Source organism: Papio anubis, chromosome 6 (genome assembly GCF_008728515.1).
Source record: "Papio anubis isolate 15944 chromosome 6, Panubis1.0, whole genome shotgun sequence".
NCBI classification, from domain to species: domain Eukaryota; kingdom Metazoa; phylum Chordata; class Mammalia; order Primates; family Cercopithecidae; genus Papio; species Papio anubis.
The window spans coordinates 15,621,211-15,644,989 of record NC_044981.1 but is presented as its reverse complement, the minus strand read 5'-3'; the positions used below and the strand labels follow the sequence as shown (position 1 = coordinate 15,644,989).

The 23,779-nt window shown below is 36.8% G+C and overlaps 1 protein-coding gene across 9 annotated transcripts in view; it reads left to right on the top strand.

Annotated features, from left to right (window-relative positions):
• The window catches only part of DTNBP1 (dystrobrevin binding protein 1), a 150,370-nt gene that overhangs the window by 4,730 nt on the left and 121,861 nt on the right, over nt 1-23,779 (top strand). For 4 of the 9 annotated variants that reach the window (XM_003897087.3, XM_021936618.1, XM_021936616.1 and 1 more), the window contains exons 2-4: nt 6,209-6,262; nt 6,981-7,031; nt 20,561-20,621. In XM_003897087.3, coding sequence (XP_003897136.1) covers nt 6,209-6,262; nt 6,981-7,031; nt 20,561-20,621 — 166 coding nt within the window. Of the gene's footprint in view, nt 1-6,208; nt 6,263-6,935; nt 7,032-20,560; nt 20,622-23,779 lie in introns of all 9 variants that reach the window. The other 5 variants (XM_031666936.1, XM_031666935.1, XM_031666934.1 and 2 more) reach the window with 2 other exon arrangements.

Here is a 23,779-nt window from a genome sequence, read left to right as displayed (position 1 = left end):
ATGGTGAAGTGTTGCTTGAAATGTTGACTTTTCCAGGATTAACCATCTTCTTAATAAAATGAAAAGAATCTTAATATTCAACTTGATTTAATAGATTTAATAAAGATCTACTGAGTTCCTATTAAGTGCCAGTGCCAGACACTAGACTGGGCACTCAAAGTGTCCTTTTTCTTAGAAGCTAAAAAAAGATTTGAGAGCCCATATGCTCAGTTTTTCCTAGTCTTTCCTAAGCAGTGTCTATATATTGGGCCAGATCCTGCAGGTACAAAGGTGATTAAAACAGTCTCTGCCCACCGGATGCCCTAGACTGGTGCTGATGTAAAGCAAAGCAGAATGAACAGAATGTTAAATACACAAATAGTGTGGTATGTGAGTCCGAAGGAAGAGTCATTAGTTAGGATGCATTTACAGAAGGCTTCAAAGAGGAGGGGGTTTCTAAAACTAGGCCTTGAAGAATGAGGAGAAATTGCGATAGATTTGGATAAGCGCATTTCAGAGATGGAAGCAGTCCTGGGAGATGAAGCTGGAAAGGAAGTTTAGTGCCTGACAATAGAGTATCTTAAATGCTTTGCTTAATTAATTTGTCAAATATTTATTGAGTGCTTACTGTGTAGCAGGCACTATTTCAGGTACTGGGGAATATAGCAGAGAACAAACCAGATAGCAAGGAAGATCCTTACTCTCGTTCTAGTAGCAGAAGGTCTAGAATATCTAGAAGGCCGTAAGTTCTGTGGCTAAAAATCAGGCTGAGGAGAAGATGGCCTACCTGTAGTTCTGGAAAAATATTTCTGTATTTCTGGAAGAATAACGTGAGAGGCCTTGTGATAGGAAGATTGGGGATGGGGTAGAGGGAGATTATTTAGGAGGCTGTAATGAAGGTCCAGGTGAGAGGGTGAGCCAGTGCTGATAGAAGTTTAAAGGAGGGAATGGATGTGTTAGGCACTGGTCGGATTAGACAGCAGTAGGAGATGAAAAAGGTGCAGAAATTGAGAATGTGAATTTGGAGGTATCTTAGATAAATGGTGTCATATGCCAACATTAAAGAATTTAAGAATAGGTTTGAGAGAGAAGGAACAGTTAACGGTGAATTTGTGGTGAGCTAACTGCTTGACAGCTGAGAAGCAGTTGGAAATTTCAGATGCACTCAGGTGAGAGGTGAGAACTTGAAGCCATGTATTTGGGATTTAGGATAAAGGCATTAGGATGAAGATAGTCTAAATTCATCTTTCTTTCCTGAGTCTGAGCAGCTTTTGTGTGAATTTCTTAGGCTTTGGACCTTAGGTCATTTACAGTTTTAAGTGTGATTGAGGCTTTGGCTTTTCCCCGATCTCGCTTGAGAGAAAGAAAAAATTGATGAACACTGATGTGAAAGGTAATAGATTGGATGTGCCTTATGACAAAATATGCTAATTCATATATTTCTGTGGTGCTTTAAAGCAATCGTCCTCACCTTTCCTAATAGCCAATGATGTAGACAGTTGGAAATTGAGGTACAAATAAATGAAGCGTCATGCAGGTTCCCCACCCTGTTGAGTCACCGGCAGATCTCATCAGCCGTTGTAGTACTCAATGCATCATTCTGTTTATGTACATCTTTTTCTTTTCTTTTTTGCTCCGAGACAGGGTCTCACTCCGTCACCCAGGCTGGAGTGCTGTGGTATGCTCGTGGCTCACTGCAGCCTCAACCTTCTGGGTTCAAGCAATCCTCCCACCTCAGCCTTCCAAGTAGCTGGGACTACAGGCATACACCACCACGCCTGGCTAATTTGTGTATATTTGGTAGAGACAGGATTTTGCCATGTTGCCCAGGCTTATCTACATCTTTTTACACTTTTTGTCTAAGCAGTTTTGTGAATCACCCCCCTTTTTCTGTAAGAAGCCTCCATTTTTTTAGTATTTTCTACAAAGATCAAAGACATAAATATGCTGGTGTCAAATTAAGGTGAAGTTGTTGGAGAGATCTAAAAATAAAATTATTGAACATTATGACGAATTTGAGGTTTAGTGCTTTGAACTTGAAAGTTGTCAGTAGAAAATAATTGTCAGATGGCTCACTTAGTCTCTATCTTAATATGCTCACACAGCACTTATGTGTTCATGAGTGTATGGTACTTGGGAGAAGACCAAGAATAGGGCTGGGCAAGCCTTTTGTAGGCACATTGGGAACCTCTACTTTATTTCACCTTAGCCCAGTAATGTAGTACACTAGTTTTTCAACTTTCTTGATGGGGATCACCTTTATTATAACTTTCATTTGAAATTAGCTCTATAGTTTCCAGAATGCCACCAAGGTCACATTTGGAATGTTGTTGAATTATTTTGGCACATCTTTATGGTTGAATATAATACTACCATTTTACATTTGAGGAAACTGGAATATTCCCCCTGGATCAATATTCCCTTCACAGCATGTCATGATATTGTGGGACATTAAACAGACTTTATGAGTGGGTTGTTTCCAGGACAGAATAAGTTCTCCAGAGGAACTGGAGTTAGCCCAGAATAAAAATAGTGGGCTAATCTCAGGTGAATTCTGGGTTTTGAGGATGTTATTTCAGAAAATACCTTTTTGGTTTTTTGTTACTTTCTTTAAGTATATCTGATCTTTTATATTTTTCATCTCAATAGTTGGAAACAAGAAAGTTTAGCAGGCAAAAAGATGACTATTTTCAACTTTCCTATAGCTGCTTTTTTTTTTTTACTTTTTTTTTTTTAACTTTGTTTTACTTTCCTATAGCTACTTTGTTTTTTACTTTGTTTGTTTTTTAGCAGGGAAAAAGATGACTATTTCCAGCTTTCCTACGGCTACTTTGTTTTCTTCAACAGTTTCTTTTCTGCATTTTGGCACATTGGCAATTTATTTGGAGAAGATGTAGTGAGAAAAGATGAATACCTAAAAGATTGTTTTTGTTATTAAAAATGTTTTTTGGCTGGGTATGGTGGTTCATGCTTCAAATCCCAGCACTTGGGGAGGCTGAGGTGGGAGGATAGCTTGAGCCCAAGAGTTCAAGACCAGCCTGGACAACATAGAGAGACCCCTGTCTCTACAAAGGATTTTTAAAAGCTAGCTGAGTGTGGTGGTGTGAGCCTGTAGTCCCAGCTATTCGAGAGGCTAAGGTGGGAGGATCGCTTGAGACTGCAGTGAGCTATGATTGCTCCATTGCACTCCAGTCTAGGTGACGCAGCAAGACCCTGTCTCAAAAAAAATTGTTTTTTACAAAGTTTCAAACACACACAGACACACAGAATAACACAATGAACCACATATATCAATAACTCAGATTCAATAATTTTCAGATATTCCCATGTTTGCCTTGTCTCTCGCTTTATTTGTAATGTAAATGTCAGACTTGCCTACTATACCTGTGATATGTCAGCTTGCATCACTAAAAGAAACACATTACATAAATGCAATGCCGATATCATAGCTAATAAAGTTAACACGAATTCTTTGATATTATCGATTATGCAGTCCATAATCAGATGTCTTCTTCTTAGAAATGACTTTTTACAGTTGGTTTGTTCAAATCCAGATCAGATAAGTTTCACACATTAAATTTGGTTAAAGACCAATTTTTAAAGCATGACTGTTAAAGAACCACATGGGAAAGCTTTTATTGAATCTTCCAACAATTTTACTTTCTGTTTCCTGTAACACTCCTTTTTCCCTTTCATTTCAAACTAGTCTTTTCTTTTTGTGGGTGGCGGGGAGGAGATGGGGGGACAGAGAAGAGAATCCCAAACTTGGCATATTACAATTAAGAAATTAAAAGTTTGTTTTAGAAATAAATAGTTGAAATACCAACTTAGAGATTTGCTAGATCATATAATTAGAGTAGTCCAAAGAGGATCTTAGGAATTCCTTTCACCCTCAACTGTATAGAATTGTCCTGAATCACTAAAAATAATGCGAGAATCATTTTGAGTATGATATACTGCTGTATATAACTAGGATAATTTTGCCTGAGATGTTCTAAGTATTTTGATCAAATTTTATAGTGCCAATGGTAGAGCATGGCCATAAAAATTGTTTTCCTTAGCTTTTGCTTAATCTTGGTTTAAACCAGATTTACTAGTTTCCAAGATAAGCTTAGAAATTTATGTTAGACTTTTACATAATATCCTAGACTTATCTAGAGAGATAGGCAAATTACTTTTGTATTAAAGAGATTGCTGAATCTTTTGAATGTTGCAGAGGAATTGATCTTGTCAATATTTTATTTTTTGAAAAAGATCATAGAGTAATATGAAACTCTTTGTATGACCTTGGCCTTCTAGTTTTTGGTTTAAAAAAATGCAGTTTATCAGAAGTCTGCATATGGTGCTTAATCAGACATTATAGACAGAAAAGATGGAATCCTGTTTCAGAATCAGCATGCATAATTGTGCAGGTTGTACACTGTACAATGCATAGTTGAGTTATTCGTGCAAGAGTCAACTTGTATATTAGGACAGTTTCTGGCTGATGGTAGTAAAGTGTCTGGAGGAAGGAACACCTATTTCTGTTTTTACAAAGACTTTGTAGGGGCTAGCAGTAGTACTATGGCCTATATTTTCAGTTTCTATTTACAAATGAATATTTGTTGAAGTGATTGAGAAGAATGTATACATGATACCTCATTTTACATATTACCACATACTATAGCTCTCACTTATTGGCAACCTCAGTTATCTGTAACAGAGTCCACAGCCAAAATAAAGTAAAACTGGACCAGTGAAGTGAAAATAAATTGTATAGTTTATGAACATCATATTTTACATTTAAAATATGTTAATTCTATATATGCAGCTCTAGCCCATTTATCTGTTTTCCAGTGTAATAATTTAAAAGCAGCAAGTAGAGGGGAGGAGACTGCTAGAGTTAAATAGCTAGCAGAAGCAGTGAGTGAGAGCTGACAGCCAGGTGGCCAATGGTAGAGAAATAAAATTTAGGAAAGGTAAACATAAGAGCCCAAACAGACACAAAGCTACCATAGATTGGTTTTAGCTTAATAGACGAAGATGCATTTCTAGCTCAGAAGTATCAGGGGAGAGTACTGTTTTGCTGCAAAATGTAGTCAATGATGTTCTTAATACTGATCCTGAGTTATCCCAAAATGTTAAACGAGATATGCCAAATCCTCTTTAATGAAAGAAGTTTGTGATGTATTTTAAAAAGCTTTTTCTCCACTAAAATTTCAAATACTGTGGGCACTTAAAGAGATTTGAATGCCTGGGTAGCATCTACTTAATGAAGTGTGCTGCTTAGATATCTTTGTTACCTATCAATTTCACCTATGTGGAACATTACTTTTTCTAAAGATGCCAGATAAATTATGTTTCTGTGGTCTGATCACATTTAGGAATCTTTGTTTCTAAAAAAGGGACTTGAGGTAAGTAAGAATATGAAAATAAGGCCTGGCGTGGTAGTGCACACCTGTAATCCCAGCTCTTTGCGGGGGCTGAGGTGAGAAGATCACTTGAGGACAGGAGTTAAGATAACAGACTGGGCACCATAGTGAGACCAAAATAAAAGTGAAACAAATAGCTGGGCATGGTGGCACATACCTGTAGTCCTTGTTACCCAGGAGGCTGAGGTGGGAGTATTACTTGAGCCCAAGAGTTTGAGGTTATAGTAAGCTATAATCGCACCGCTATACTCTAGCCTGGGCAACCGAGTGAGACCATCTCTTAAAAAAAAAAAAAATATGCTACAGATTTTCCATTTGTGGTATCTAACATATAGTAAACACTCAAATATTTGTTGTCTTTTGAGGTACTTAATTCTTGCTTAAAAAAAAAAAAAGTAGCTTATCTGACCTAAAATTTTAACATGTGAAAATTTGTGGTTGAAAAATCTCTGGGCTGGGTGAGGTGGCTCATGCCTGTAATCCCAGCATTTTGGGAGGCTGAGGCAGGAGGATCATTTGAGGCAAGGGGTTTGAGACCAGCTTGGGCAACATAGCAAGACTCTATCTCCACAAAATAAAAAAAGAAATTACCCAGACGTAGTGGCAGGTGACTATAGTCCCAGCTACTCAGGAGGATGAGGTGGGAGGATCACTTGGGCCCAGGAGGTTGAGGCTGCAGTGAGTCATGTACATGTCACTGCACTCCAGCCTGGGCAACAGAGTGAGACCTTGTCTCTAATAATAATAATAATAATAATCATCATCATCATCATCATCTCTTGACTTGTAAAAATATTATATTTTATATTGAATTATAGGCTGAAGACTTTAAGTGACAAGTCAAGAGAAGCAAAAGTGAAAAGCAAACCCAGGTAAGCTTGTGCTAAGATTTTAAGTTACTGTGACTTAAATTTCATACGTTTGGTTGCGTTCGTAATTGTGTAATTATATTAATGAACCTTAGATTTGTTGAGTGCATCTGACTACAGAATAATTTATTGGTTTTTTCTAAATTTTGTAACGGAAAATTTTCCAGTAAAATTGTGAAATGGTTGAAAAAATGATAAAGTATAATTGTTTTAGTCTGACAATCAGTGATTATTATTTGATGAAAATTAGTCATTTTTAATTTGTGTAAGAGCAAAATTAAAAGTCCTGAATTATTGAAAAGCAAATTAATAATGAAATACTACTTGGCAAATGGAGTTAGCTGTGTTACCTGTTTTATATGAAAACACCAGGATTGTGCTGTTTGTCCATTTTTTAAATAAAGTAAAGTGTGTGACCAGATTTCATTTTCAGCCTAGAGATGAACTTTGATCTTATGTATTTGTTCTTATCCAACATTATATTAAATCATTTATTGTATTGTATGCTGAAGACAATCTCTGGGGCAAAATGATGGTTGATAGTGTGTTACAGTACATTAACTCTGAAATAAAACACATTTCTCTAAAAGTTTAATAATTGTCATTAGTGATTTTAAAATATATTACAATTGACAATGTCAAAATTCTTGTATGTACCTTTTTTTTTTTTTTTCAGTTGGCTAAATCAAGAACAGTTTTAATAAGTGTTTCTTTTGGGCAGGACTGTTCCATTTTTGCCAAAGTACTCTGCTGGATTAGAATTACTTAGCAGGTAAGTGTTTTCATTTGTAGAGGAAGGTTATACTTCTGACTGTTTTACTGACCAAAAATATCTTTTACTTTTATAGGTTAAAAACCTTAAAATAGCTAAATTTTACCTTAATGCAGTGATTGGAAATTATTTGTGTATTATTTTCCTTGAAAGCTTTCACTTTTCACTCATTAGTACAAAGTCCATTCAAACTTTGAGCAGACAGATCAGTATGGTATTTACAAGTCAATACTTTACTATGTTTATTGATAATATGTATCGCTTCTTTGTTACAAGAAAAATGATTCTGGATTTGAGGCCCTGATAATTTTATTTTTTCACTTTGATTCTTAATGTCATTTCTTTTTCCAGTCCATTCTTTCATTGACATGGAGGTTAATATTAAAATATGTGGTCTTTTTAGATATAACATCAAAAGCACAAAGAAGATAAAAATTAGACACAATGGACTTGGTCAAAATTAAGTACTTTTGTGCATCAACGCCATCAAGACAGTGAAGTGACAAAACATAGAATGTGAGAAAATATTTGCAGATCATATATACGAGGAACGACATGTATCCAGAATATATAAAGAACTTTGATAACTTAATAAAAAGACAAATAACCCCATGAAGAAATAGACAAAAATTTGAATAGACATTTCTCAAAAGAAGATATGCAAATGACCAATAAGCACATGGAAAGATGCTCAACATTGTTAGTCTTCAGGGAAATGCAAATCAAAACTACAATGAGGTCACAGTTGCTCATGCCTGTAATCACAGCGCTTTGGGAAGTTGAGGCAGGCAGATCACTTGAGGTCAGGAGTTTGAGACCAGCCTGGCCAACATAGTGAAACCCTATCTCTTACTAAAGATACAAAAATTAGCTGGGCCTGGTGGTGCGTGCCTGTAATCCTAGCTACTCAGGGGGCTGAGGCAGGAGAATCTCTTCCGAGGCAGGAGAATCACTGGAGTGCCATGGCGTCATCTCGGCAGAGGTTGCGGTGAGCTAAGATCGCGCCATTATTCTCCAGCCTGGGTAACAAGAGCGAAACTCCATCTCAATAACTAAATAACTAACTAAATAAATAAATACAGTATATGGTTAAAGCATGTCGTTATACATAGTTCTGTGCTTACTAATGTGCCATTTGACGGATGTGTGTGGTAAAGATGTATGTGGGAGAGGGTGTACTGCTTTTCCTTATCTGTATTTGTTATGACACAATCTCTAATACCTACATTTTCCTTTCTCCTTTCTGGTTCTTCATTGGGTTTCTTTTTATGGTTGCTAAATCTAGAGATTTTCCTTCTCTGAAGTGAAAAGTACTTAATATGATATTTTCTTCCTTTGTTTTGTTGCGTGAAGAACAGAAATGAACATGAAAGGCAGTGTAGTACAAATTAATCAGTAACATATTTTTTACTATTTACATTTTATCTTTATTTTCTCTCTAGAAACTTAGTTGAAATAGCTTCATTTTACTGAAAAATTTATGTTAGAGCTATCGATTTTTTGTGTGGTATTTTTTTGGGGATGGCGTTGCATTTTGGGAGTCAATGTGGAAAATTTACATCTATAGGAGGGTTTCAATAATGGGTCCGTACATTGCACTGAAACAGTCTTTTCCCGTTGGAACAAAAATTGAATGTGGGAAAGACCATTTTAAATAGCAAATATTTAAATCCTATTAATTTTAAAAATGCAGTATACATAACATAAAATTTGTCTTAACCATTCTTAAATTGAGTAGTGCTGAGTACATTCACATGGTTGTGCATCCAATCCCAAAAACTCTTTCCGTCTTGCAAAATGGAAACTCTGTACCTATTAACCAACAACTCTCATTTCTACTCCCTCCTCTCCATCCCAGGCAACCATCATTCTATTTTCTTTCTCTGTGAATTTGACTATTCTAGGAACATCATATAAAGTACTTTTGTGTGTGACCAGCTTATTTCATTTACCATAATATTTTCAAAGTTTATGTTGTAGCATGTGTCAGAATTTTCTTTCTTTGAAAAGCTGAATGTTCTGTTGTAAGTATGTACCATATTTTGTTTATTCATCTGTTGATGGACACTTGAGTTGCTTCCACTTTTTGGCTGTTCTAAATAATGCTGCTAGGAACATGAGTGACAAGTATCTTTTTGGCACCTTGCTTTCAGTTCCTTTGGGTATATACCCAGCTGTAGAATTATTGGATCATATGGTAATTCTGTGTTTTATTCTTTCTGGAAACACCATACTGTTTTCCATAGTGACTGTATCATTTTACTTTCCCATCAGTATTGTATAAAGGTTCTAATTTCTTCCTATCCTCACCAATGCTCGCTATTTTCTTGTTTTTTATTATAGCTACTCTAATGAGTGTGAGGATTTTCCCCTGTGTTTTCTTCTAAGAGTTTTTCTTGTCAAGATTGTTTTGGCTGTTGAAGGTCATTTGAGATTTCATATGAATTTTAAGATGTATTTTCTGTTGTTTGCAAAGAACGTCATTGGGATTTCGATTGGGATTAAATTGAATCTGTGGTCATTTTGCTTATTACAGATAACAATGTTAAGTATTCTAATCCATTAACATGGAGTGCTTTTTCTATTTATTGATGTCTTCTTTAATTTCTTTCAATATTGTTTTGTAGTTTTCATTGTGTGAGTCTTTCATCATCTTTGTTAATTCCCAAGTATTTTTTTTTGTTGCTATCACATATGAAATTGTTTTCTTAATTACTTTTTTGAATTATTTATTGGTAGTACATAGAAACAACTGACTTGTGTGTTGGTTTAGTATTGTACTTTGCTGAGTTCCTTTATCCTGATAGTTTTTTGTGTGGAACTTTCAGGGTTTTCTGCATATAAGATCATATCATTTATGAATAGAGATCATTTTACTTCATTCATTCCAATTTGAATGCCTTTTATTTCTTTTCCTTGCCTAATTGCTCTGGCTAGACCATCCAGTACTGTGTTGAGTCGAAGTGGAAAGAGCAGGCATCCTTGTCTTGTTCCTTCTCTTGATCCTGATCTTACAGGAAAAGCTTTCAGTCCTTCAACATTGAGTATAATGTCAACTATGAATTTTTATTATGTTGATATTGTTCCCTTCTACTTCTAGTTTTAATGTTTTTATCATGAAAGGATGTTGAATTTTTTAAAATAATTTTTCTGCTTGAATTAGGATGACCATGTGTTTTTTTCCTTTCGTTCTACCAATCTGGTATATTATTACATTGACAGATTTTCATATTTTGAGCCATTCTTGCATTCCAGGAATAAATTCCACTTGGAAATTGTGTATAATGTTTTTAACATGCTGCAGAATTTAGTTTGCCAGTATTTTGTTGAGGATTTTTGCGTTAGTATTCTTAAGCAGTATTGGTCTGTAGTTTCCTTTTCTTGTATACCTTTGGCTTTGGTATCAGAGTAATGCTGGCTTATAGAATGAGTTAGGATTTATTCCTTCCTCTTCATTTTCTTTTTTAAAAGAATTTCAGAATGGTTGATGTTGGTTCTTTTTTAAATGTTTGGTAGAATTCACCAGTGAAGCAATCAAGTCCAGGGTTTTTCATCTTGAGGTTTTTTATTACTAATTAAATTTCCCATTTCTTCAGGATTCAGTCTTGGTATGTTTTGTGTTTGTGGGAATTTGTCCACTTCAGCTAGGTTATCCAGTTTGTTAGCATACATTGTTCATAGCATTCTCTTATAATCCTTTTTATTTCTGTAAGATTCATAGTAATAGTCCCACTTCATTATAGTTTTAGTAACTTGAATCTTTTTTTTTCTTAGTCAATCTAGGTAAACATTTGTTAATTTTGATAATTTAAATTGTTTTATCTTCAATCATGTTGATTCTTTCTTCTCCTCAAATGTGCTTTGGATCTCCTCCAGTGAATTGTTCATTTCAGTTATTAGACTTTTAATCTCCAGAATTTCTTATTGGTTCCTTTCTGTTTTATATCTACCACTGGTAGATATAAATGGTAACGGTATTGATGTTATCATTTTGTTCCTGTATCATTTTTCACCTCTGACTGGCATGAGATTGTGTGTATCTCATTGTGGTTTTAATTTGCATTGCTCTGATTATTAGTGATGTTGAGCATTTTTTTCATCTTTGTTGGCTGCTCATATGTCTTCATTTGAGAAGAGTCTATTCATATCCTTGGCTCACTTTTTAATGGGGTTTTTTCTTGTTCATTTGTTTTAAGTTCCTTATAGATTCTGGATATTAATCTTTTGTTGGATGCATAGTTTGCAAATACTTTCTCTCATTCTGTAGGTTGTCTGTTTATTGTGTTGTTTCTTTTGCTGTGCAGAAGCTGTTTAGTTTAAGCCCCATTTGTCAATTTTTGTCGCAGTTGTTTTTGAGGTCTTAGTCATAAATTCTTTGCTGAGGCCAATGCCCAGAAGGGTTTTTTTCTGGGTTTTCTTCTAGAGTTTTTATACTTTGAGGTCTTACACGTAAGTCTTTAATCTTGAGCTAATTTTGTAAATGGTAAGAGGTAGGGGTCCAGTTTTGTTCATCCATAAATGGCTAGCCAGTTTTCCTTGCGCCATTTATAGACTAGGATGTCCTTTCCCCATTGTTTATTTTTGTTGACGTTGTTGAAGATCAGTTAGTTGTAGCTGTGTGACTTTATTTCTGGGTTCTCTGTCCTGTTCCATTGATCTGTGTGTCTATTTTTATACTAGTACTATGATGTTTTGGTTACTATAGCCTTGTAGTATGGTTTGAAGTCAGGTAATGTGATGCTTCTAAGTTTGTTCTTTTTGCTTTGGTTTGCTTTGGCTATTCAGGCTCTTTTTTTGGTTCCATATGAATTTTAGATTTTTTATTTCTGATTTTGTGGAAAATGACATTGGTAATTTGATGGGAATTGCATTGAATCTGTAGATTGCTTTGGGTAATGTGGTCATTTTAATGATATTGATTCTTCTAATCCATGAGCATGGAATGTTTTTCCATTTGTATCATCTATGATTTCTTTCATCAGTGTCTTACAGTTCTCTTTGTAGAGATCTTTCACTTCCTTGGTTATATATACTAGGTATTGTATATGTATATGTATGTGTGTGTGTGTGTATCTGTTGTAAATGAGATTGAGTTCTTGATCTGGTTCTCAGATTGAATGTTGTTGGTATGTAAAAATGCTGTGATTTTATTTTTATTTATTTTTTAATTTTTATTTTTTAGTTTCTCAAATGAGTTGATGCTGTGGATTTTTGTACATTGCTTTTGTATGCTGAAAAGTTACTGAAGTTATTTATCAGGTCTATGAGTCTTTTGGAGGATTCTTTAGGGTTTTCTGGATATATAGTCATGTTGTCAGCAAACAGATAATTAATTTGTCTTCATCTTTTCCTATTTAGATACCTTATATTTCTTTCTCATGCTTGATTGCTCCAGCTAGGACTTCCAGTATTATGTTGAATAGGAGTGGTGGGAGTGGACATCCTTGTCTTGTTCCAGTTCTTAGGGGGAATGCTTTCAACTATTGCCTGTTCAGTATTATGTTGGCTGTGGGTTTGTCATATATGGTTCTTATTATTTTCAGGTATGTTCCTTCGATGCCTTGTTTGTTGAGGATTTTCATTATGAAGGGATTTTGAATTTTATCAAATGCCTTTTCTGTGTCTATTGAGATCATGTTATTTTTGCTTTTAACTCTGTTTATGTGGTAAATCACATTTATTGATTTGTGTTTGTTGAACTATCCTTGCATCCCAGGGATAAAACCCACTTGATCGTGGTGAACTGTCTCTTGGATGTGCTGTTGGATTTGGTTTGATAGCATTTTGTTGAGGATTTCTGTGTCTGTGTTTATCAGGGATGTTGACCTGTAGTTTTCCTTTTTTGTTATGTCATTGCTCGGTTTTAGAATCAGAATAATACTAGTTGCATAGAATGAGGTGAAGGAGAAATCCCCACTCTTCTGTTTTTTGGAATAGTTTCACTAAGATCGGTACCAGTTCTTTGCATATCTGGTGGAATTTAGCTGTAAATCCATCTGATCTAGGGCTTTTTTTGGTTGGTAGATTTTTTTTTTTATTATTACTGATTGAATTTTGTAACTTGTTATTGGTCTGTTCAGAATTTCAATTTCTTTCTGGTTCATTCGGGAAGGTGATGTGTTTCTGGAATTAATCTGTTTCCTCTAGGTCTTCTAATTTGTGCACATAGAGATGTTATTGGTAGTCTCTGATCTTTTGTCTTTCTGTGGTGTCAGTTATGTCATTTTTGTCATTTCTGATAGTGCTTATTTGAATCTTTCCTTTTTTTCTTGGTTAATCTAGCCAGCAGTCTGTCAATCTTGTTTATCTTTTCAAATAATCAACTTTTTGTGTTGTTGATACTTTGTATGGTTTTTTGGTCTCTATTTCATTTAGTTCTGCTCTGATCATAATTATTTCTTCTGCTAGCTTTGGGTTTAATTCTTGTCTTTCTAGTTCTTTTAAGTGTGGTGTTAGGTTGTTAATTTGAGATCTTTGTGTGTTTTGGTGTAGGCATTGAGCACTGTAAATTTTCTTCTTAATACTGCTTTTGCTGTATCTCAGGTTTTGGTATGTTGTGTGTTTATTTTCATTTGATTCAATTAATTTTTTTGATCTCTGCCTTAATTTCATTGTTTACCCAGAAGTCATTCAGGAGCAGGTTGTTTAGTTTCCATGTATTTGTGTGGTTCTTAGGGTTCCTCTTGGTATTTATTTTGATTTTATTCCACTGTGGTCTGAGAAGATGCTTGATATGATTTTGATTGTTTTGAATTTATTGGGACCTACTTATGGTTGAGCATGTGGTCAATTTTACAGACTGTTCAATGCACAGATGAGAAGAATGTATATATTGTGGTAGTTGGGTGGAGTAGTCTGTAGATGTCCATTAGGTCCATTAGGTTGACAGTCTAATTTATGTCCAAATCTTTGTTAGTTTTGTGCCGTGATCTGTCTAGTGCTGCTGGTAGGGTGTTGAAGTCCCCCACTGTTATTGTATGGCTATCTCTTTTTTTAGGTTCTAGTAGTATTTTATAAATCTGGATCCTGCGATGTTGCGTACATATGTATTTAGGATACGATAACTTCATATTGAATCGAGCTCTTTATCATTATGTTGTACCCTTCTTTTTTTTTTACTGTTCTTGGTTTAAAGTTGTTTTTATCTGATACAAGAGTAGCAACCTCTGCTCTTTTTTGTTTTCCATTTCCATTTTCCATCCCTTTATTCTGAGCCTATGGGTGTCATTACATGTGAGATAAGTGTCTTGAAAGTAGCAGAGGTTGGATCTTGTTTTTTTAATCCAACTTGCCACTATGTATCTTTTAAGTGGGGGATTTAGGCTGTTTCCTTTCAAGGTTAATATTGATATGTGAAGTTTTATTCCTTTAATAGTGTTGTTAGCTAGTTGCTTTGTAATCTTGATTGTGTGATTGCTTTGTAGGGTCTGAGCTTTATACTTATGTGTGCTTTTATGGTAGCAGATATCATTCTTTCATTTCCATGTTTAGAACTCCGTTGAGCATTTCCTGTAGGTCCAGTCTGATGGTGATAAATTCCCTTTGTGTTTGCTTGTCTGGGAAAGATTTCATTTCTTCTTTGTTTATGAAGCTTAGATGAACAGGATATAAAATTCTTGGCTGGCAATTTTTTTTTTTAAGGAGGCTAAAAATAGGCCCCCAGTCTCTTCTGAGTGTAAAGCTTCAGCTGAGAAGTCCACTGTTAGCCTGATGGGTTTTCCTCTATAGGTAATATGGCCCTTTTGTCTAGCTTTCTTTATGATTTTTGCTTTCATGTTGACCTTAGTCTGATGACTATATGTCTTGGGGATGTCATCTTATGTGATATCTCACAGGAGTCTCTGAATTTCTTGATTCTAGATTTCAACTTCTCTATCAAGATTGGGGAAATTTTCCTGGATTATTCCCTCAAATATGTTTTCCAAGTTGCTTACTTTTTCTTCTCTCTCAGGAATGCTAGTAAGTGAAAGGTTTGTTTGCTTTACGTGATCCCATATTTCTTGAAGGCTTTGTTCATTTTTTAGAAATTCCATTTTCTTTATTTTTGTCTGACTTGGTTAATTTGAATGACTGGTCTACAAGCTCTGTAATTCTTTCTTCTGCTTTGTCTAGCCTATTAACTATATTTTAAAATTCCTTTAGTAAATTTTAGAATTCGAGCAGTTCTATTTGTTTCTCTCTTAATATAGCTATCTTGTCTATCATATGCTGAGTCAGTTTTCTGGTTTCTTTGTATTGGATTTCAACTTTTTTCTTGAATCTTGTTGAGTTTAGTTGCAATACATATTTTTAATTCTTTATCTGCCATCCTATACATTTCAGTCTGGTTAGGATCCATTGCTAGAGAGCTAATGTGATCCTTTGAGGTGCCAGAACACTCTGGCTTTTTGTACTGCCAGAGTTCTTACACTGATTCCTTCTCATTTGAGGAAGCTGTCTCTTTTTATTTTGACTTTGCCATCATTTGGATGTGACTTTTTTTTTTCTTTCCTTAAGGGTATGACTGTGGTATATGTTGTGTATTATCATTTGCCTTTGTTTCCGGGTGCTTCCAGAGAGCCAAAATGCTATATGGGTTCCTTGGTTATGGATAGCTTCTATGCAGTGGCTTTCTCAGATGATGCTTATTGTAGTGATGAATTGGCTCTAAGAGCTGACACCTAACACCTTATCTCCTGTGGAACTGAGGGTGTGGAGATCCCAGGGGGCTCATCTTGTGGACTAGCTCTAAGCCCTTTTTGTAGCAGATTTTTATTTGGTGACGCAGTTCAGGTTGCAGTCCAGTAGATGGCACTTAAGAGTAAGAGCTGGCAGGTAGGCTGGCGTTGGGTGGAAGCACCTGCCCTGAGCGGGCAGGGGATGGTGGCGGGAAGAGGTCCAGTGGGGTGTGCTGACGTCTTGGGGGAGAAGGTGGGTGGGTACACCCACTCCTCATCCTGTGCTGGCAAGAACGTGATCCACTTCCTATCATGCCCCCATCACAAGGCTCCCAACCTTCATTTCATAAAGAGTTTTTCCTTTGGTTCCTGTCTGTGGGTTGCGGGTTCACTCCTCTGAAGGCTGCCACCAAAATGGGCTCAGGGAGAGTCTCTTCCTCCAGATGGGAACAGGCAGCTCTGTAACTTGTCTTCACTTGTCGGGATGTTACTACTCTGTGTAGGGAAGGGGAGTTGGGCCCCACTCTTCCTGAAAGCTTGAGCTGTGCAGGGCTCACTTTCAGTAGAAGTAGAGCCGCCACGAGAAGCATGAAATAATGTTGTGTGTCCAAGTGCATGTACTGGCCCCTGGCAGGGAGAACACTGCTACATCAGCAACAGTGTAGGGGGATGCAGGAGATGACCCCTTCCCCACATCCATTCCTGGGTGATGATAGTGCCTCTTGCAGTGGTTGGCACTGTGCCTGCATTTCCTTTGTCCCGTGGGGTGCTTTTGGTGGGCTGCACTCTCTTCCACTTAGGGATGGCCCATGCAGGGGGTTAGATCTCCAGAGATCTCACAGTTACCTGGGGAACTGCTGGTTCCCTGTGCTTGCCAAAGTTAGAGTGGTTTGTTGGGTGTGTTTGCAGGGAATCTGGTGGTGTGGTGACTCAAGGGCAGAGAATCCCTGGGCAGGGCAGCATCCCACCGCCAGTGCGCGACGAGTATGGTATCTGGCACCTGAGGGGAGTGTGGACACGCCTGTACACACGAGTTGGCCACCAGATTCTCCAGCCCCAGGAGGTTTTCAAATTGCCACCAATAGTGTTGCTCTGGGTCACAAGGGCAGAGGAGCACTCTCCAACAGTTTGTTGGTCAGGAGATGGTTGGAGGACTCAGGGGAGCAGAGAACTACTCCCACCTACCCTTTCCACAGGGCTCCAAGGTCCTTGAGGGTCGATCTCTGCCAGACTCTTGCTGCTTTCCTTTTCTGCACCCCAGCTTCTTCCCATGGGCACTCTGACAGGTCCTGCCTCCCTTCCCTCAGTTTTCTGTCTAGAATTTGTCCACTCACCAGTAACTTCTATGTATTTTTTGAGAAAAACTGGCTTTTGATGTCCCTAGTAAGCCATCTTGGGACAAAAAAAAAAAAAAAACCACACACACCACAAAACAAAAAACAATTTCTTCTGTTGTTGAATGTCCTAGTCTTTAAGTGTCTGGCTCTCCAAAAGGGAAAAGAGAACAAAGAAAGGGGACAAAACCAGACGTTGGCCTTTTAAATCCTCTGAAAATTGCTAGCCAGAGCAGGAGGGGTTTTCAACAGTAGCTGCCTCTGTGTCTGCATCTCCCTGATTAGAAGCAGCAATTGTGATCAGAGCACAGACTCCCTGATGTTTGGAGCACAGGGTCCTTATTGGCCCACCTTGACTTTCATAAGCCATGTATAAGCTACTTCAGGAACAAGTGCGTGGCTGCCTGTCCAGGGGTTGGGGTGGTGGATTAGTAGCTGCCATTGTGCTAAAACCTGAAGTCGACTGAAATGAACCTCAATTTACCCTCCAGACCTTCCCCTGGAAGTTGCAAGCCTTTAATAGATTCTAGAGTCCCAAAATAGTTACATCAGACAGATTCTGCCAATGTGATTGTGGTCTAGGTAGGGTGACAGATTCTAGATGCTTCTTACTCTGACATCTTCTGTTTCCTAAATCATAATGTTTCAAAGAGTGTAGTACAACACAGTCTACAGTTACTTTCCTATGTTCCTATGGCTCTAATGCTATATAATTAGCCCTTTCCTTTGTCTACCAAGTAAGGTAATTATTTACATGTGTGTTCATCTTCCTAACTGTACTGTGAACTCTTCCACAAGTCTTCCCATAGTATACATAGACTATATTCAATAACGATTTGAATGTGAGAATTACACATTATGAATGTGGCTTCTTCATTTCGTCATCATTGACTTGTGATTTTTAAAGATGTTTGAGTTTGAACACAGAAAAATGGAAGTTTACATCCGGTGTCTTTATCTCAGTAAAATGGAGTAAGTTCATATGTCTGTTGAAAGTGATTGGATGGGGTAAGTTTCAAGGCGGCATGAGATGTGTAATACCCGCTGTGTGTACTTCAGGGAACAATCTAATAGCAATAAATTTTTTTTTTTTTTACGTGCTGATTGGCAGCGAAGGCCCATGGGAGGTTGGATAGCATGCATTGTAATGGATTTAATGCATTTCTTCAAACTGCTTCATGGCATAAAAGTAGAGCAGAGAACTTGAATGGTTGGGGTAGTCTAGGTTTAGAGAATGCTGAAAACGGTAGGAAAGTCATGAATGAACTAGTTGCTGAACTAGGAAAGTAGAAATGAGGGAGGGTGTTGTGTAATGGCAAGATGGATGTGAAAAGCATACATAATAATGGGGAGAAAAGGAAATAGTGAGATATTATGAAAAGAACGATCTGGAGTCTAAATTTGGCAAGTAAGGATTAATTTTCTCTTTCCCACTGAGTTAAGAAAATGATAGAAAATTTTACCACGAAGTCCTAAATTTTCATTTTATAATTAGTCTGTTTCTTTACTCAACAGACATTTAATGTGTCTCTTCTGTGTTAGGTTCTGTGCTAAGTACCAGGACAACAAAGATGCAAAAGTAAAATTTATCTCAGCAGTTCTGGTGCCTAACAGTGCTTGGCATTCAGTAAATACTTGTTGATTTTAATTGATACTTACATAATCTTATACATCCAAGAAAATCTAGCTTTCTGTTATTCAACATGACAGCAGGACTGTATTATTTTTGTGACCTTCCACCTTAATTTTCGTCACATGTAGACTCTAGTATCACCTGGATTATTCAGATTGATTTTCCTACTTAAATTCAATAGAAAAATTGTGAATCTGACTATGAGGGGAGGCAATATGAACTCATTAAATATGTATTCCTGTTTGGAGAAATATTGGCTGGATAGCTAGAATTTTAGATTGGGAATTCAGGTTTTACATCAGCAATCAAATGAATCGTAGTTTAGAAGTTTTATTTTTTAACTTCTCATTTTGAAATAATTTCAGGTTTACAAAAAAATTGCAAAAATAGAACAAGCAATTTCAGCTTTCCCAATGTTAACATTTCATATAACCACAGTACAATGATCAAACCAGAAAATTAACATTAGTAAGTACTTTAATCCATAGGCCTTATTCAAATTCCATCAATTATCCCAGCAGTGCCCTTTTTTCTGGACTAGGATCCAATCCAGGATCACACATCATATTTAGTCAAAATGTCTCCATCATCGTCTTTAACATGGAACAATTCTTTAGTCTTTGTCTTTCATGACCTCAATACTTTCGAAGAGTACTTGCCAAGGCTGGGCATAGTGTAGCTCATGTCTGTAATTTCATCACTTTGGGAGACTGAGGTGGGTGGATCACTTGAGTCCAAGAGGTTGAGTCTGCAGTGAGCTCAACCACTCCAGCCTGGGTGATCACACCACTCCAGCCTGGGTGACAGAGTGAGACCCTGTCTCAAAAAAAAAAAAAAAAAAAAAAAGTACTGGCCAATTATGTTTCAAAATGTCTATAAATTTGGATTTTTCTATTTCCTTGTAATTAACTGTAAGTTAGTACTGTTTTGGCAAGAATACCAGAAGAGTAATATTATATCCTTCCCAGTGCATCACATCAGGAGTCACATAATGTTGATGTGTCTCATTACTGTTGACATTAATTTTGATCACTTTATTAAGGATGTATCTGCCAGGTTTCTCCTCAGTTAACACTGTTTTCTCACTTTTAGTTAATGATTATCCTATGGGGAGATAATTTGAGACTGTGTAAATATCCTATTTCTTTTTGTGCTTTTACCCACTAATTTTATCATCCATTAAAATTCTTTTTAAAACAATTATTACTATTGTGTTTACCAATTAGAGTTTTTTTTTTCCTCATAATTTCTTTTAAAATTACTAATTGGGGCTGGGCGCGGTGGCTCACACTTGTAATCCCAGCGCTTTGGGAGGCCGAGGCAGGCAGATCACTTGAGGTCAGGAGTTCGAGAGCAGCCTGGCCAATGTGGTGAAATCCTGTCTCTGCTAAAAATACAAAAATTAGCCAGGCGTGATGGCATGCACCTGTAATCCCAGCTACTCGGGAGGCTGAGACAGGAGAATTGCTTGAACTCGGGAGATGGAGGTTGCAGTGAGCCGAGATCACACCACTGCACTCCAACCTGGGTGACAGAGTAAAACTCCGTCTCAAAAAACACACAAAAAATTACTAATTGTGTTTCTATTATAAGGAAAAGTTTTTCTCTTCTTTCTCATTAATTTATTTATTCAATTATTTACATCACCATGGATTCAGGGATATTTGTTTTATTCTTTGAGTTATAATCCATTACTACCATTATGTATTTTGTTGCTCAAATTGTCACAGATTTGGCCACTGGAAGCTCCATCAAGTTGACGTATGTGTCCTTGCAACATGTCCCCATTATTTTTTGAGTGTTTCCTTTCTAGCACCGTAGGATATTCCACATTCATCTTTAGATAGTATTTCCTTTTAATGTGTGGTTTGCATTTCAAATTATTTTTTTGCTTTTTTTTTTTAGGTATGAGGATACATGGGCTGCACTTCACAGAAGAGCCAAAGAATGTGCAAGTGCTGGAGAGGTAAAGAATTGGCTAATCTTATACTCGTGACAAACTTTCCTTTTTCAGTGCTAAATGGCATTTTTTAAAAATTGAATTTATAATTGTTTGTGTCAAAATGTTTTGCAGGATATCTGAAATTGAATCTAGTTGTTGATTATGAAACTCCCTGAATAAAGCACCTTTTTATCATTTCTCTGTCAAGTAATTTAGTTTAGTTGAACTAGAGGGTTTATAACTTTTATTCTAAGGACAGGTAAATACATGTTTTATGTAGATATAATGCTCTGAATTTTAGTCTGATGAATTTGCAATATATGTAAATTATAAGACATCTTTTTCTACCCTTTATAAGACATTTCTTTCCACACTATTTAAGAATTCCTTATTATTTGGTCAAAAAAACTTAACTTTGCTCAGTCTATCCAAAATTATTAATTTGCCTAACAAATAAATACAAAAATTTCAGGGGTCATCCTCAGTTCACTTAGAAGAACAAAGTATTTTTAAGCGCTAGTGTCTTGTAATTTAAATGACTTGGTAAACGTACTTAGCCAAGATCAAATACTCTCCTCGGTGTTGTTGATGTCAATCAGACTTCATTTTTTTCTGAAATGATTTCTGTAATTCTGACTTTAAATAAATTTAGACTGATTATCTTTACCATTTACCTAAATTAGTGAAGCTGTAATAATTATATACAACACAGGAATATGTATGATGAAATGTAGACACTAGCATTTCTCTTAGAACTTACTGAGAAGAAGAAAATGTAGGTTTCTGATAGTAAGGCAGAATAGATACTTTGAAAAGCCCTACAGCTGTGAAATACTTACATGTTGGATATGTTTTTTAAAAGTTCTTTAATATATATTAAGCTCACAAAAATTAAGGGAAACATAAAGGGCCAACAACACAACAAAACAGAACAGGGAACTTAAATCAGAGTCATTAAAACAACAAAACAAAACATGGCAGTTGGGATCAAAATACTAAAACAAAAGCTTTGGAGATTTGTGGGAGTAGGAGACTTTGTGGGGATCTGAATCTGAGACTTTTGATAAAGCTCTTTGGACTTTGAGGTGGCTACATCCCCTCGGTGAAAGCTTAAGCTGGGGAAAAAAATGTACCTATTGGCTAAAGGAGTCAACAAGGAAACTTGTCTGTCTTCCTAACAAGTTGGCATAGCCTCCTTTCTTGATTTGTTACCATGGTATTGGCTTCATAGGAGTATGGGGTTCTAAGTTATATTTCCTGCATGATCAAGGAACCTCTAAGTTAAGAAATAAAAAAGTTGGCCGGGCACAGTGGCTCACACCTGTAATCCCAGCACTTTGGGAGGCCGAGGCGGGTGGATCACCTGAGGTCGGGAGTTCGAGACCAGCCTGGCCAACATGGTGAAACCCCATCTCTAATAAAAATACAAAACTTAGCCGGGCATGGTGGCGCATGCCTGTAATCCCAACTACTCAGGAGGTTGAGGCAGAAGAATCGCTTCAACCTGAGAGGCGGAGGTTACTGTGAGCTGAGGTTGCGCCACTGCACTCCAGCCTGGGCGACAGAGTGAAACTCTGTCTGAAAAAAAAAAAAAAATTGACACCCAACAAAAACAAATGCAAATTCTCCATGGATGAAACGGTCTTAACGTAGGTCCCTCAGATTTCCACAGATTAAATCAGGCTCCCTGTCCTCAAAATATTAGCAAGCACACAAGTAAAACACCAAAAGTTTGAGTCACCAGAACCAAAGAGTGAGATTTAGACCCACAAAGGACTGTAGGTACTGCACTATTGAACATTGACTGTTAGGTAGTTATATATAAAATCTTTCAAGAGATAAGAGATGGACTTAAACATGAGTAAGGAAGAAGGCACTATGAAATATTTTAAAGTCATTGAAATTACAAACCCAAAAGATGTGCTCAACGGCAATTTGAGGCAGCCGAAGAAAGAAAGAGTGAAGTAGAAGAGAGAGTCAAAGAGTACACGGCAAGGATCTCAGAAAGAAAATGGAAAATATGAAAGAGGAATTGATAGGCAGAGAACACCTATAACAATGTCTTTAGGTTGAACCAGGTGAGATTGCTAATATTTGATGAATTTTGATCTGTAAAATTGCAGTTTTGTATGAGTTAGCCCAACATATCCAGTAAACCTAGACAGTTCTAGAAAGAGCATGAGGGAAAGACAATGTAGGAAAAGAAAAATGTCTGAGAATTTTCCATAAATGAGATGTGCAAATCCTCAGATCCAGAAGATACAACAAACAACAATATAATAATCCATTCCTAGACACCTCATGCTGAAGCTACAGAACCCAGTTGGGCACAGTGGCTCACACCTGTAATCCCAGCACTTTGGTAGGCCAAGGTGGGTGGATCACCTCAGGTCAGGAGTTTAAGACCAGCCTGGCCAACATGGTGAAACCCTGTCTCTCCTAAAAATACAAAAATTAGCTGAGCATGGTAGCATGTAGTCCCACCTACTCAGGAGGCTGAGGTAGGAGAATATCTTGAGCTGGGGAGGTGGAGGTTACAGTGAGCCGAGATCATGCCACTGCACTCCAGCCTGGGCAACAGCAAGACTCTGTCTAAAACAACAACAACAACAACAAAAACTACAGAATCCTAAAGGAGAGGAGAAGATCTTAAAATAACTAGAGAGAAGACAGATCACTTATAAATGAATGAGTTCCACAGCACACTTTTCAAACTGTTGTCAAGAATTAGAGTAAAAGCAAGACATACTCAGATAAAAACAGATTTTTCTGTCAGTAATCGTCCAATAAAAGAACTACTAAAGAACGTAATTCAGGAAAAAAGGAAACTAATTTTAGAAGATGGGTCTGAGATGTAGGAAGAAATAGTGAGCAGAGAAAATGGTAAACATAGATAAATCTAAACAAACAGTGGGGACATATATATCAGTTGTCTAATTTGTGGGGTTAAAATGATAGAATAATAATGCTAGATAACAAAGCATGTAAGATGGAAGGCAGATTATCAGCGTTCAGGCATTCTAAGACTTTTGTATTATTTGGGGGAAATATATCAATATTGATTAACCTCACTTTTAAAAGTTAAATATGGAGGGCAGAATTTCAGGGGTAACCACACACACAAAAAATAGAAAGTGGTTGGGTGCGGTGGCTCACGCCTGTAATCCCAGCACTTTGGGAGG